This window comes from Crotalus tigris, unplaced genomic scaffold (genome assembly GCF_016545835.1).
Source record: "Crotalus tigris isolate CLP2741 ecotype Arizona unplaced genomic scaffold, ASM1654583v1 scf7180000018030.5226217, whole genome shotgun sequence".
Classification (NCBI taxonomy): Eukaryota; Metazoa; Chordata; class Lepidosauria; order Squamata; family Viperidae; genus Crotalus; species Crotalus tigris.
Genome location: NW_024096786.1, coordinates 1832226 through 1848234, shown reverse-complemented (window position 1 = coordinate 1848234; position 16009 = coordinate 1832226). Strand labels below are relative to the sequence as shown.

General features: G+C 41.3%; 1 protein-coding gene across 4 annotated transcripts in view; it reads right to left on the bottom strand.

Moving 5' to 3' along the window:
• Window positions 1–16009, bottom strand: part of AIG1 (androgen induced 1) — a 97440-nt gene that overhangs the window by 9124 nt on the left and 72307 nt on the right. The window contains exon 5 of one of the 4 annotated variants that reach the window (XM_039346824.1): window positions 11420–14016. The exons of the other annotated variants lie outside the window; for them this stretch is intronic. Within the exon in view, the coding sequence (XP_039202758.1) occupies window positions 13997–14016 (20 nt within the window). The 3' untranslated portion in view covers window positions 11420–13996. Of the gene's footprint in view, window positions 1–11419; window positions 14017–16009 lie in introns of those variants that run through there. 4 annotated transcript variants of the gene reach the window in all.

Below are 16009 nucleotides of genomic sequence, written 5' to 3'. Positions count from 1 at the left end.
CACTACTTAAGTATGAACCAGCAGTGTGCTGCCGCTCCCAAAAATGCCAGTGCAGTTCTAGGATGCATCAACAAAGAGATAGCATCAAGTTTGCAAGAAGTGATAGTACTGCTCATACTGCATTCCACACTTGGAATACAGAGTCCAGTTCTGATTGGCCCAATACAAAAAAGAAGCCGAAGCCCTAGAAAGAGTGCAGAGAAGAGCAACAAAGATAATAAGGGTTCTGGAAGTTAAATTGTATGACGAATGGTTAAGAGAACTAAGTAGCCTATAGTACAGAAAGTTTAAGGGTGACATAATAGCAGTCTTTCAGTATTTCAGGGCTGTCACAGAGAAGAGGGGTCAACCTATTCTCCAAAGCACCTGAAGGTAGGACAAGAAGTAATGGTTGCAAGTTCATTAAGGAGAGATCCAATCTATAATGGGGGAAATTTCCTGTCAGTGAGAACAATTAATGAATGGAATGAGTTGCCTCAGGTTGTGGGTGCTCCATCACAGGAGATTTTCAGGAAGAGATTGGACAACCATTTGTTTAGAATGGTATAAGATTTCCTGCTTGAGCAGGAGGTTGGACTAGAAGACCTCCAAGATTCCTTTCAATCCTATTCCGTACTGACTTTCTGGATACCTACTAGTCACTGTTGCCCTCATCCTATGTCAATGTTCAGCAACCTCTCAAACTTTTTACTCGTGCTTTTGAATGCCTGTCCCAAGTTCAAGCATTTGTCCAGGAAACAGCATATCCTCCAAAATAGTCGAGTTTTGACTTTTATAATGATGCATGCTGCAAATTGTTTTGAATACCTAACAGAAGTTTAAATAGGAAAAAGTATAAACGAATGTCACCAACCAGTATTCCTGTCTTCCAGATCTCAAGATAAATTACATTATAAATTGCCACATTTTGTTCAACTCTCATCCAATCTCCACCTAACTTGATACATGTCTAGAAGTAACCCATGGCTTCAAGTGTTCCAAGTTTCAATTTCTAAAGTGCATAACATTTATTTTATGAGCAATCAAATGAAACAGAAATGTCAGAGTGAAAAAAGAATGAAAAATGAAAGGTTTTGTGCTTAATAAAGAGTCATTCCAGCACTTCTTAACTTAAGAATAACTACCAATTGATGGAAAATTCAAGTGGGAGGGGGCCTCTTCTTGCTACCTGCAATTTGGCTGTCCACTGTGGATAGATGTTCCTTTGCGATCCTTTGATCTGAACTTGTTTCACAGTATATTTTTGTTCTTGTTTTATGAGGCATCTTCATTCTAGAAAGCAACCCTTTTATGCTATTTTAATTTGTTTAAGTTCAACAAATGCTATTGTAGCTCACAAGTAAAAACATGCAATTATCACTATATACAATAAAGCCTGCTACAGAGACATAATTATATCTATGCACTGAACTTTTAAAAGCAAAATTATTTTTGACTTTTGACTTTTGAATGTGGCTACAATACTGCCTCAGGCAAATGCTAGATGAAGCTATACTGCCAAGCATGCACCAGTATAATTAATCAAATATATTGCCTCCAAGAGGTTATCGATTTCTGGCCATGACACATTTTCCTTATGAGGTGGCGCAGTGTTGGTGTCTCAAATGTGCTGGCATGCATTTTTCAGTGACTAAGCCTTAATCCATCTTCCTGGCTCCTTGCCACTGACACACTGACATCTGCAACTACTCATGTCTGACAGTCTCATGTATGAACTATGCGGCTTCAGAGCTGGACGAAATTAGTACAGGAGTTTTTCAGTATACTCTGAGCATAATTAAAAGCAGATAAGTAAGGGGACCAATTTTCAGAGAATAACATACCTATTACAAACATCATTAGGTAAAATTATATACATACTATCTTATGGTAAGATTGCAGCAACATGAAGTATATTCATTCAAAGAATTAAATGTTAATATTTTGTACGATGCTAATTATTATTATTTAGCGTTTTATGAGAACGTGACAAAAGAGAAGCAAATATATGCAAAGCTAATATAATATACGGGCAGAATCACACGCCTGGGACAGTGTGTTAAACAAACCACAATAAAAATATTGTTACATTATTAACATTAATAATTCTATCTGCGCCTTCCCCATGTTACGTATTGTTAGATTATATACAGTATACTGTAATACCATGTGTATATAATCTATTACATTATATATATATAATGTAAGATATTAAAAAACTGCAACATTTTTGTGAAGCTTCTCAATGCTTATTTCTAATAGTTCTCCTATGAAATAAAGAAAATGATTTTTTTTATTTGACAGATGAAGATCTTAAGAACAGATGGGCAGTCAAGCACCATATCTAAGGCTACGGCTGGCATGATAACCAGTCATTTCAATGGAATGCTTTCTACATGTTATTGTCAAAGCATACTTCTGAAACAGTATCAGTTCAACCACAATCCCAAATGCAAGCACAAGCAGTTCCAACTTATTTAGTACCAATTACATTACTGGATGCCTATGTAAAATTGGAATAGGACAAAACCTTAACTTTTCTGGTCTATCCCAAAGATGCTTTTTCAGGAGGCAACTAGATTTTCTTTGTTTTTCCTTGAAGATGTTTCGCTTCTGAAGAACTGAAGAAGCTTCTTGGATGAGAAGTGAAATGTCTTCAAGGAAAAACAAAGAAAATCCAGTTGTCTTTTGAAAAAGCATCTTTAGGACAATCATGACCTTGATGACTGAGAATTTCCACAGACATTTTCTGATGTGTAACCTCTGGATTGTTTAGCCCAGGGGTAGGCAACCTTGGCTCTTTTATGACTCAAGGACTTCAACTCCCAGAATTCCTGAGCCAGCATGGCTGGCTCAGGAATTCTGGCAATTGAAGTCCTCGAGTCATAAAAGAGCCAAGGTTGCCTACCTCTGGTTTAGCCAATGGTAATGTGAACATGCACATATCAATATCTAGAAGGGGCGTTGACTTACCTGAACGCCTTTTCTCAGCACGGAGATGGATAATCCACGCAGTGGGTTGAGACTGTATTCCTGGCCAATCAGATCAGTCAGCCAAGTTGCCACGCCCCGTCTTGGACCATGATCCTTTAGTCTTGACTCGAGCGCAGCCATTGACTGACAGTAAGACGTTTTGGCTCCACTAAATATACCCTATTATTCTAGTCTATAAGGGTGGGTGTGGATTATCCATCTCCGTGCTGAGAAAAGGCGTTCAGGTAAGTCAACGCCCCTTCTCCAGCACTGGAGATGGATAATCCACGCAGTGGGACATACCAAAGCCTATTGTCCCTTGGGTTGGGGAATAGACTGGTCCCGTGTGCAACTTTGGTCTAGCACCTGCTGGAGAACCCTCCTACCGAAGGAGGCCTCTGCAGAGGAGTACCTGTCGATTTTGTAATGACGAATGAATGGAGAGGGCGAGGCCCAAGTGGCTGCCCTGCATACCTCTTCAATAGAAGCCTGCATGGCCCATGCTGCTGAGGTGGCAGCACTCCTTGTGGAATGGGCTGTGATATGCTTGGGGACTTGCAAGGACTCCGCCTGGTATGCCCCCGTGATGCATGCCCTAATCCACCTACCGATGGTAGAGGACGAGACCTTCCGGCCCCTAGTAGCAGGGTGGAAGGATATGAAAAGCGCTTCCGAGCGTCGGAATTCCGCTGTGCGTGAAATGTAATGTCTTAGTGCCCTGCGTACGTCCAAGGTGTGCCATTGTTGTTCCAGGGGATGAGCTGGGTTTGGACAGAAGTCTGGTAGGACTATTTCCTGTGATCTGTGAAAAAGGGAGTTGACCTTTGGAATGAATGAAGGGTCTATTCTTAGGACTACCTTGTCCCTGTGAAAATGGCACAGGTCCTTCCTCATTGAGAGAGAAGCTAACTCGGATATCCGCCGAGCTGACGTGATGGCTACCAAGAATGCTACCTTATGGGTCAGATAGCGAATGTCACATGTTTTGAGTGGTTCGAAGGGCGCTCTGGTAAGAGCTTGTAGTACTCGTGGTAGTTCCCACGATGGATACCTGTGCACGGTTGGCGGTCTGATGTTTGCAGCCCCCTTGAGGAAGGATCGTATTAAGGGATGCTTGCCCAAGGATTCACCGGGGCTGGCAGAAAGTATAGTTGAGAGGGCGGCGATTTGCCTGCGCAGTGTGTTTGGCGAGAGGTCCCTCTCTAGGCCATCTAGTAAAAATTCTAGGATCTTGGGAATTGTGATCCCTTCGAGTAACAATTCCTGTTTAGAGCACCATGATTGGAAGCTTCTCCACGTGGCCTCGTAGATACGGTTCGTGGAGGGGCGCCTTGATGCCTGTATGACCCTAATTACACCCTGTGAGCAAGCCCCCTTGGCTAAAATTGACCGTTCAAGAGCCAGACGGCTAGTTGTAGCCATTGTGGCTCTGGGTGGGAGATCTCCCCCTGCTTGAGGGAGATCCTCTCCGGAGGAATCCGCCATGGATTCGTGCGGGAGAGACTCCTCAAGTCTGCGAACCAAGGTCTCCTTGGCCAATAAGGGGCCACAAGGATTACCTCGGCCCTTTCCCGCAGAATCTTGCGTACTACCGCCGGAAGGAGAGGTAAGGGTGGAAACGCGTACAGGAGCCCCCTTGGCCATGGGCTCCGTAACGCGTCCGTCTGCTCTGCTCCCTTGGATGGGAATCGGGAGAAGAAGCGAGTTAGGTGGGCATTGGAAGGAGAGGCAAAAAGGTCCACCTGGGGAAGCCCGAAGCGGTGACAGACCTCCCTGAAGATCCTCGGGTGTAGTTGCCACTCCGAGTGATCTATTGTTGATCTGCTCAACAGATCTGCTTGGATGTTTGCCTCCCCCGATATGTGGTCGGCCTTTATGGAGGCCAGATTTTGTTCCGCCCAGGCCCCCAGTAGGAGGGCCTCGGCCGAGAGCGAGCGAGAGTGTGTGCCCCCCTGACGGTTTATGTGGGCCTTGGCTGTCACGTTGTCCGTCAGGACCAGTACGTGCCTGCCTTTTATGCTGCTGTGAAAATGCCTTAACGCTAGGTGAATAGCCCGCAGCTCGAGCCAGTTTATGTTGTGTCGGAGATCCACCGCTGACCAGCGGCCCTGTGTCCACTTGGTCCCCAAGTGGCCTCCCCAGCCGAATAAGCTCGCATCTGTTGTGACTACTACTCTGTCTGGTTCCCTGAAGGGGGACCCCCTGAGGAGAGCTGGAGATAGCCACCACCTGAGGGAGTGTCGTGCTCTCAGAGGTATGCCTACCCTCTTCCGGGATGCACTGATTTGTTGTCTCTGAAACGGGAGCATGAACCATTGCAGTTCTCTTGAGTGCAGCCTTGCCCAAGGAACTATTGCTATGGTCGATATCATCTTCCCTAGCAGCTGGGAGAGGCAGACCAGCGTCACTGACTGACCGCGGCTTACCTGTTTTACGGCTTTCTTTATGCTGCTGAGGCGTTCCTGTGATAGGTACACCTTGCATTCCTTTGTGTCTATGACCGCTCCCAGGTGGAGTATTCTCGTAGTTGGGGTTAGATGGCTCTTTGGAAAGTTCACCGAGAAGCCGTGGTCCTGCAGCATTTTTATCACTAACTTTAGGTCCGCCCGAGACTGCTGGGCGGACGATGACTGGATTAGAATATCGTCCAGGTAGCACTGGACTCTGACTGGTACGTTTCTTAGTTGTGCTGCCAGAACCGCCAGAATCTTGGTGAACACCCTGGGCGCTGATGACAGGCCGAATGGAAGTGCCCTGTATTGAAAATGGTGCCCCCTGTAGGCAAACCGTAGAAAGCGGCGGTGAGCCAGAGAGATAGGGATGTGCAAGTATGCCTCCGTGAGGTCGATCGATGCCAGAAAATCCCCTTTCCTTACGCTTCCAAGGATGGAGCGTAGTGTCTGCATTTTGAATTTGCGGTATTTTATGTAGAAATTTAGCCTTTTCAAATCCAAAACGGCTCTCCAACCCCCTGAGGGTTTTGGGACCGCGAAGAGGATAGAATAAAACCCCTGGTCTCTCTGGTTCATAGGCACCGGCTCTACGGCCCGTATGTTTAGAAGGTGCTGAACGGCCTCGTTCATGAGCCTTCTCTTTGTTGGGTTTGTGGGACAGGGGCACGGGCGGAAGCGGTTCGGGGGCTTTGAGAGAAATTCTAGAGATAGACCATGACGTATGGTGTTCCTGACCCATACGTCCGTGGTGGTCTCTTCCCACTGGGGAGCAAACCCTGCTAGTCTGCCCCCTATGGGAAGGTCTGGGCGGGAGTCATCTGGTACGGCGGAAGGGGCGGTTGTTCCCCCGAAAGGGCCGTCTTCCCTGTGTTTGCCTATGTCTTGTGTTCTGTCTGTCCCCCTGTCTTTCCCTATCCTGTCTAGCTTGGAAGGGTTGGGAATTTTGAAAGTAGTTGACCCTGGCTTCCGTACGAAAGGATTGTTTCCTTCCCCAGGAGCCGGGTCTCTTGTCCTGCCTTTTAAGCATGTGTTTAAGGACCTTGCGCTTGTCCTTGTTCTCTGTCAGGTATGGCGTTAGTGCCTCACCAAACAGCTTTGCCCCTTGGTACGGAGCCGAAGCCAATTTCCACTTGGATTTGGTATCCGCCTGCCAGTTCTTTAGCCAGAGGATGCGCCTGCTCGTGTTGTTTGCCGCCATTGCCTTGGCTGAAAACTTGGTCGCTAAAAGTGTTGCGTCCGACGCATATTCCGTGGCCGCTACCATTTTGCTGAGTTCCTGGTGAGTGCGTATATCCTCCATGGGAACCCGGCCCTGTAACTCACGGAGCCAACAAAGTGTGGCTCTGGAGAAAAAGGACGCGGAGGTAGACGCCCTGGTAGCCCAAGCTATTGCCTGGTGCGTTCTCCTGTAGTTGGACTCACTCTTTCGGTCCTCGGCTTTAAGAGCCTCAGCAAAATCTCCTGATATGGCCGTGTCCGATATCAGGGGACCTATGGGTTCGTCCACCACCGGTACCTCCAATGTTCCCTCTAGCTCCCTTGCTACGTTAAATAGCTTCCTCTCCGCATTGCTAGGAAGCGGTAGGGAGGTTGGCGCTGCCCACTGTTTCCTTATTGTGTTTAGGAACATGGTCGGGCATGGTATGCGGTGTTGAGTGGTTACCTTTTCGGCGAACGTCGGCTCAGCCTCCGTGTCAACTGTGACAGGCTCCGCTGGTGTCCCATGCCCCAGATGGGCTGTGGCCTCAGCCTTGCGCAGAATAGTAACAAAAAGAGAAGGGTTAAACAGGCCGCTGAAGGACGGCCCTTGAGGTGAGGTGTCCTCCTCCTCCTCAGACATTTGAATCCCTTGTGACGTACCTGGCTGGTCCAGGTAAGCTTCCTCAGAGACCGACGAGTCTGAGATGGAGGAGAGGTCCTGATGGTCCTCCGTTTCCTCCCGATGCCTCGTTCTAAGTCCTAGAGGCTTGGCTTTTGAAGTTTGAGCCCTGGCCTCAAATGCACGGTCCACTGCCTGTGCTATTAGGGTAGCTAGCAGATCCCCTGTCAATGCAGGAGGAGTGACCATTGCCTGCGACCCTGCAGGTGCTGTGGTTAGCATGGTCCTCGGGGTTTCCTGTAACCTCCGTGGGGAGGGGGATCGGGAGAGCGATGAGAATTCGCCTATCCCACCCTCTGTTTGGGACTGTGATGAGTTCCCTAATGACCAAATGGCCCGTGGGGATGAAGGGAGACCCAGCGGTAGATCAGGACCTATTCCCCCATTCTGCCTATTTTCAATTCTGGCCCTTTTCTGGGCTCTGTCGAACTCTTTTTCTAGGGCTTGGTGTCTTCTGATTGCCTGTTTGTCAGCCTTCTTTGATGACTTCCTTGCAGCCTTTCTAGGGGCTGCAGAGGATTCCGAATCCTCTGAAGCAGGTGCTCCAGAGGATGAAGGCGGGGCTCCAGTGGAGGGAATGATTGCTTCCTCCATTCTCCACTAACGCTGGGCCGCGATAGGGGGGACCCAGGTAGTAGGAGAGCTCCAACTTTGAGTAAGGACAGGCGCACTACTGGGGGCGTCTGGAACTCAGGAGCAGACTCTGCAAAATTGTCAGAGTTAGTCACTGTGCACGGATAAGAACAGGCACGCTAATGGGAATGCCTGGAACCCGGCTTGACTATGGTGGGTAAGGACAGGCACGCGACTGGGGATGCCTGGAACCCACCACTAAATCCAGAGGCGTACGGGCCACTAATGGGGGACCCGAAGTCTGGAGGAGCCAAAGGCAACTAAACACAGTTAGTTATGAAAGGTTCTTATTTACTTTAGGTAGAAGACACCAAGTCCTGGAACCAGTAGCTATGTGTCTGATTTGAATGTCTCTGAATGAATAATAGATGCTTTAGTACCCCAGTACTGCTTGCCTATTAATTCACTCCAGCGGCTGAACCTAGCTTTCTTAAGGAACTTTAACTCCCCTGTTTGGACAAAAAATATGGCCGCCGCTGCCAGGAAACTACTGCGCATGTGTTAACAAGGCTGCCTATGCCACGTGCGGTTGTAACAAAGAGCTGCGCGTGCTTCCAGCTGTGCAGACAATGGCGCCTCGTTTAAAAAATCCTGAGCAGCCTGGAGTGAAAAGACTGCTCCTTCGCACGCCAGCTGTTTCCCTTAATCAATCTCCCTCCCAGCATGCGTCCCCTTTGTCCTCCGCTTCCCTCGCTAACTGCTTGCCTTTCTGTCTTTTTTTTGTTTGTTTGTTTGTTTGTTTTAAACGCGAGGGGTTGCCCGAGCCTCCCCGTTTGTTTAAGGCGGCTGCCGGCTGCTGGAAGGTGGCTGGGGTTGGTTAGGGAGGGGAGTTAGGGATTTCCCCCTTTTAAGTGGGGGTGGTTTCCCCTGTAGGAATCTGACTTCCTGAGTTTTACAATTTAGCAAGGAAATTTTTGAGTGGTCAATTAAATTGAATTAAATTATCTCTAATTAACTTTTAAACTAAGCAATTTCAGCTACTAGAAAAAATCCCCCCTAATGGAAAGGAACTATACCTGCCCAGGAGCCAAAAGTTGTAGATGTCTCTGCATGGCCAGATCAGTCAAGACTAAAGGATCATGGTCCAAGACGGGGCGTGGCAACTTTGGCTGACTGATCTGATTGGCCAGGAATACAGTCTCAACCCACTGCGTGGATTATCCATCTCCAGTGCTGGAGAATTTTGCTTTTCTTTACATTTAGTAGTTAACAGAAATACTACAGACGTTTATCCAAACATTATATAATGTATCTATTATGATATTTTTAAAAATTAAGCATGATTAAATTAATTTCATGTGATGAATCAATGTTTTATTTCAAGCAACACTATTTGGTGTTTCCCTAGCACAGTGTTTTTCTGGTCCGTAGGTCTGCATAGATATGTCTTGCTTTAACATTATTTCGTCCTGCTTTAATTCTATCAAGGCTGGTAATTTTGATCTGGTTGCATCTAAATGGTGACCATATGGGCCATGGCATAAAACTGGATAAATATAGGAAGTATCTGACACGAGGTCAAACATAAGAAAATCAAAACCTTTTCTCCTTTGTTCCAGAAGTAATAATGGACAAAAAATAATGAACTTAAGTTATAAGTAGGTAAATTTTGACCAACTATTAGAAAAACTACCTAAGGGCAATGGCAGTTGGATACTAGTATCAATGATCAGAAATTGGATATTTTCATGTAAGGATTGGAAAACTGTATGTTGGAGATGCTTTAATCTGGATGCCTGTAGTGAACAGGGGCGGGGGATTTGATATCTAAACTTTTCAACTTTATGGTGCTATAATTCTAAATAAAAATTTGAAAGATAATTTCATCTTTAAGTAGTTTACACAAATTCTCATATGATGAATATTTTTTGTCCAGCTAGAACTTTTTTAAAAAAACGTCTGGAGTAAAGCGTTATCATGTATCTTCAGTTTTTTTTGGGGGGGGGGGCATTTGATCTAACCCCTCCGTCAGTAGGGTTTTGGCCCTGTTATTTTTTATATACATTCACTTGGGTTGTATACCAAAAAATGTTTTTTGGGGTTTCCATTACCTTTAAAGACTGATGAGAATAATTCTGCCTCTTTTTCTCAGTCCCACCAATATTTACAAAACAAAGAACTTTGCCAAATGTTTAACATTGCTCATAATATGAGACACTTGGGAGATATTTGTGAAGGCTTAAATTAAATGTTTTCCAATAACAACATGAATAATAATGATTATTGGCAGAGCTAATGCAATTTAGTATAAGTATTTGGCCCATAAATGGTTTAGGGTCCCAGTTACTGCAGGATGGTAGAATCGTTTTTGAAGTTAACAAAAGATCCAAATAATAAATCTTCTTCAGTTGCATTTATTTTTATCTATTTGGTATTGAGGGGAAGGAAGATATTGGTTTCTGGCTCTACTACTACAGAAAAAAGTACACACCTGAATGCACCAAGGGTAGAAATAAAACTCATAAACATAATCAATCTACTTTCATTTTCGCCCATAAACAACTACTACCATTATTGTTAAAGATACACTGACTTACACTAACATGTATATAGCAGGCTTTGTATAGAAAAATTGTTATATTAAACATGATGGGGTGATGTTAATATTTGCTTATCACAGAAATCTCATTGGGGCTCATTTCAGCTTTGTACTTGTTTAGGTTTATTACTATTGGTTTTTTTTATTAAAAAGTTTTACAAAAATTACAAAATATACCCCAAACCCACCCACCTTTCCCCCCCTCCCCCACTTCCCAGAGCTGAATACAGGGTAAAAAATATAATAATCATAATCTAACTCACATTAACCAACTATGTAGATAAACAAATATAATGCGCTTTAACTCCCTTTTAACACAGAATAAACAATTTGCAAATAAACTTAATCATATAAACAAATTAAAATCCTAATTCATAAACAATACAATATAATAAAAATTTCACTATACTAAACTATTAATAATAATAATAATAACAACAACAATAATAATAATATTTTAAAATTTATTCATAAAATAAGTGGAACCTTTTAGTCCCATATTTATTCTGAATATAATCTATCCATCTTCTCCAAACCGAAATGTATCTTTCTTGTGAATGATCCTTCAAATAAGCAGAAATCTTAGCCATTTCTGCTAAATTTGACACTTTAAGCGTCCATTCTTTTATAGTTGGCAAACAATCCTTCTTCCAATATTGCCCTACCAACAGCCTTGCTGCTGTTATTAAATTCAACATCAAATTAGTTTCCTTAACATCAAAATCTACAATAATACCCAACAAAAATAGTTGAGGAGTAAACTTTATCTTTCTTTTAAAAATATTTTGAATGTTCCACCAAATTTTAATCCAAAAAGCTTTTATATATCTACAAGTCTATTACTATTATTTTTTAATGACTATAATGCAGAGGTTCCCAATCTTTTGGGCACCAGGGACCAGTTACGTAGAGAGAGGTTTTTCCGCGGACCGAAGAGTGCATGGTTTTGTGTGTTGCCTGCATTCTGCGGATGGGCTTTGCTTGTTTATGCAGATTGGTTGCTGGCATGCTGTGGCCCGGTACTGGTCCACGGACCGAGGGTTGGGGACCCCTGCTATAATAGATTTAGCTATTATGATATTTCACTTTAATTTAGGCAATTGTTATTCATTAAATGTATCATTGGGCCTGCTATATGTCCAAGTAAAACAGAAAGCAATTAAATTAAAACAGTGAATCTGAGAATTACCCTTCATTATGAACTAATTTTTACCCACAAAAGCAAATAATTAGATTACATAGTTAGGCAACCCATGAACTAGATGTCAAACAAAGTAGATATTTTTTTACTCTTAAAGTACCCTTGCATGTTTTCATAACACTGATATTTATTTTGTATTACAAAAGAACTGTCAGCACTTTAATTCCATGCAGAGACAAAAAGGCAGAAGATAATAGTTGTGCAGATTGCATCACTCTGGGATGTCATGAAGAGGCTTCTGCCACTCCCAAAATGACATCTACTTCCAGGATATCCAACCCTCTGTCCAGCCTCTCCTTGATCACATCCAGTAAAGGAGATCCTACAATCTTTGTTCCATTAACAAACTGTTGTTACCATTAGGAAGCTTTTTCTAACATTCAAGTGGCCTTTGGCAAGGCTAATGTAGCATTGTCCTTGCTGACCTTTTCTGCTGACATTTCTTGTGTTCAATAAATTCTGAATGAAGCTACTAAAATAAATTTATTGTCTATTGTCTACTGACCATATTAACCCCATTCCTAAGGCTGTGCATTTGCACATAAAATTTTGACTGACAAAACAGCCATAACAATAAAACTTATTCATATTCTTCCAATTCAGCTTCCTCAATAGGCATATAGATTGAATAAATACGAGAGTAATACAGTCTTGTTTCACTTCTTTTGCTATGTTCTGTTTTGCTATGTTCTACCTGGATTCTGGCTTCCTGACCTATGCATGAGATATTGCATGAGAACAGTGAGTTGTTCTGGAATTCCAATTTTGCTAAGCATGTTCCACAATTTGAAATAGTCAGAACAATCAAAGGTCTTTCTATAATCAATGAAACACATATTAACTTCTTTCTTATATTCTTTGATTTTTTTTTCAATTATCCAGCAAGCATCAACAATAAAGTTCCCTGTTCCTTGGCTTTTTCTAAAACCAGTTTTAATACCTGGCATTTCCCTTTAATCTATATTTAATGGTACTATGCATTATTTTGCTAGCATGTGTAATTAAGGACATTGTGTGATAGTTTATACACTGTGTTCTCTCTTTTTTGGTATTATTCTGTAGAGACTGACCTCTTCCAGTTCATTGACCACTGTTTCATTTTCCACTTTTACTGCCATAGTTTCCTAACAATTTGTAATGATACTTCTTCTGTTGCTTGCTGTCTATATATATTCTATCTATTCCTGAAGCTTTTTGATTTGGTAATGACTGGAGTATTGATCTAACTTAATCTTTTAATACTAAAAAAGTTCTTGTAAGTAAGGAATGTCTTCTATAATCCACAATTTTAGTCTACTTTATCATACCTTAACTTGTTCTTCTCTTTCAAACTTCAATCAAACTTTTAGCAATCATTTTATTTTATCATTTTAGCAATCACAAGTTCATCATTTGTACACAATTCTGTTTCAAAATCAGTCTTCAATATTCAACACTGTACATTGTTTTATCTACTCTAAATCTTTCTGATAACTGTAATAAGGAAACCATTGACAGCTATGGCCCTCTGCCATTAGTTGCTCTCTTGATGTTATTTTACATTCCCTTTGACAGAATTGTAGCATCTTGTGATATAACCATTTTGGTTTGACTATTATTCCATATTCTCAGTATAATACATTTACCATACATTTTAAAAATACATTTTTAAAATCTACATTAACCTTGAATTTATTGTACCACAAATTCATGATATATTCATGCCAACCAAATCTCAGGTCATATCCTTCTATCTCTGAAAATCTTCTATTTCTCAGCAATATCCACTCTTTTATCCAAACCAAAAAAATAAGCTGTAAAATACAATTTCAAATCAGGTAAATCCAATCTTCCACTTTCCTTTGAACCTTGTAACACAGAGGGTTACTAAGTTGGTTTATAATTGTTGTGATGAAGTTTGGAAATCATCTTTATATATTTCTTTTATCTTTATTATAGTCTTACTTTTTTTTCTTTCTTCTGTCCTTTTTTCTTGTGCTTTTTACTCCTTTCTATTGTCTTTTCTTTCTTTACTTTGTATTATATTTTACTATTATAATCAAAATTCTTGATAAAAATTATGCATATAATAAAATAAACACCATTTATATTGCAAAAGTTCCTCAGCTCTTCCTTAGTAGCATGTTGAGTGCCATTTGCCATTATATCATCAATCATTTTATATTTACTGACTGCAGTATTTTCTTGATAAAATACAGGAATAGTTTATCACTGGATTCTTCTGCTCAGTATGAAATGAGGCTTTTCCCACTGTCTCAAAAATGATCATCCATATCTTCCTAGACCACTACTGCCTTGTGTAGAAGTCTGGTTGCTTTAGCTTGAAGCTGGGATGATCTTCACATCTTGTATAAACCTGCTGGGAAGATATACCAGCAGCATTCTTCACTCATCTCTCCTAGGAACATCCTCCATCATAATGTGGCAGCATTACAGGACTTGAGATCATCAAACTTCATGCCAATTTATTCATTTGTTTAATAAATCCAAGCTTCCTAGATTCACACAGCCTCAAAACTAAATCAAATAAGCCAAGCAGTGACTTAGCACAATACCCAAATCTCTGGTACAAATGTTAGTATATAAGGAATGAAGAATTGGAGAGATTAAATACAGAGTCAGATGTTTAAATGACACATTTGGATTTTATAAGCCACTCAGAATCTATTTATTTTATAAATAAATATAATTTAGGGTTTGTTGCTACTAAGATTTGTACACAACGTGTGTTTGCAAGACATTTTACCATTAACAAACCATGAACAGATGGTTTGGAAGCTAAACGAGTACTGTTCAGGGCAGGAGTCTGTAGAGACAAAATAAGCAACAGGACACTATATCTACTAACAAAGCAGAGGCATCAGAAGAATTATAGTCTTTTTTCAAAATGACAAAAACAGTATGATGTTATAAGTATCATCCTTTTGTATATGATTTGTGAAATGTGCTTATTAGTGCAACAAAACTACATCTGAGTTTCTAGATGTGATATCTTGAATATTTATACTTTTTATATCAGTTGCTACAGACTATGCAGAATAAGGAACTGGTGATTCAGATTTAGGGGCTTCCAACACAACAATTCAAAATTGCTAAAAATGTATTCATTATTTGAAAAAACACTGTATTTCCTCTTTCTAAAGCTATATATAGTTCAGACCATAAAACAGCTACTTTGATTGTGAAGCAATCAAAAATCATCATAAGGTGAATTGAGGACAACCTTTTTGGAAATGCATATGGTATGCCACGTTTTTCATCCCAAAGAACCAAACACAGCAGAAAGCATAACAGTTTAGGATCATTAGACTCCGACAATCAACAACAGAATTGCTGTAGAAGAAAATATATATATATAAAAATCCCCCCTTTAACTATTAGGACTTGTATTAGGTAAGTACCTGTAGTAATTAGTCATCAGATTGAATGTAAAATTACTACCTCGTAATTTTTTTCAGGTTTCTCAAAGAAGAAAATATACAGAAGTAAGAGTTTAGATGCTGGTAGGAATGACAAAGAAGTGGTGGGAAGAAGGAAGATTATTAGGACATTCCTGAGCTTGTCCCATAGCCTCATAACTCTCCACCTCCATATTCACAGGTGCAGATGACTGAACAAAGCAGTAATTCTGATTTGGCTTCATCTGGATTTCACATTCCTTTGAGCTCAGCCCCCATGTGATCTCATCTCTCTAGCCTTATAATGTATAATCAAGCAGTTGCTTCTCTTAAATGCCCCAGGAATGACTCTATGTCACATGTTTTCCCAGATGAAATCTCCAAATAGGCTCCTGGGTCTAGAGAAGAATTTTGGCAAGTCAACCTAACGTCAAATTATTGTAAATAAGAAATCTGGCAAACTGCTTCTTTAGATACACAAACCATTAAGGTAGGATTTTTTTGAATTTACATGTTTAAACCACCCAATAGCTGAAGCTCTCTACAATAAAGCACACTAAAAACTATTTGAACAAAAACAAACACAGTACATAATGTCAACACCAAATAAACTAGGTGGACTTGAGGCTGCTATCTAAAACTAAAACCTTAATTTAAGTACAATTAAAAGCCAGAAACAAAGGCTGAGAAAATAGAAAGGTTTTCACCTAGTATCAAAATTATGTTACTATGGGTGCAGTCAAGTCACTCTCGGGAGGACATTTCATAAATGGGATGCTACTGCAGAAAAATTTCCCCCATAAAGGCCTTTCATAAGGCCTTTGATAAGGTGACGGACAGAAGGATGATTTTAAGCTTTGGGTTATATAATGGGAAAAAGGGATAACTTTGCGAACAAGTGGAAGAACTACAAAAAAAAAAAAAAAAAAAAAAAACAAAGGAAAGAATTTTGAG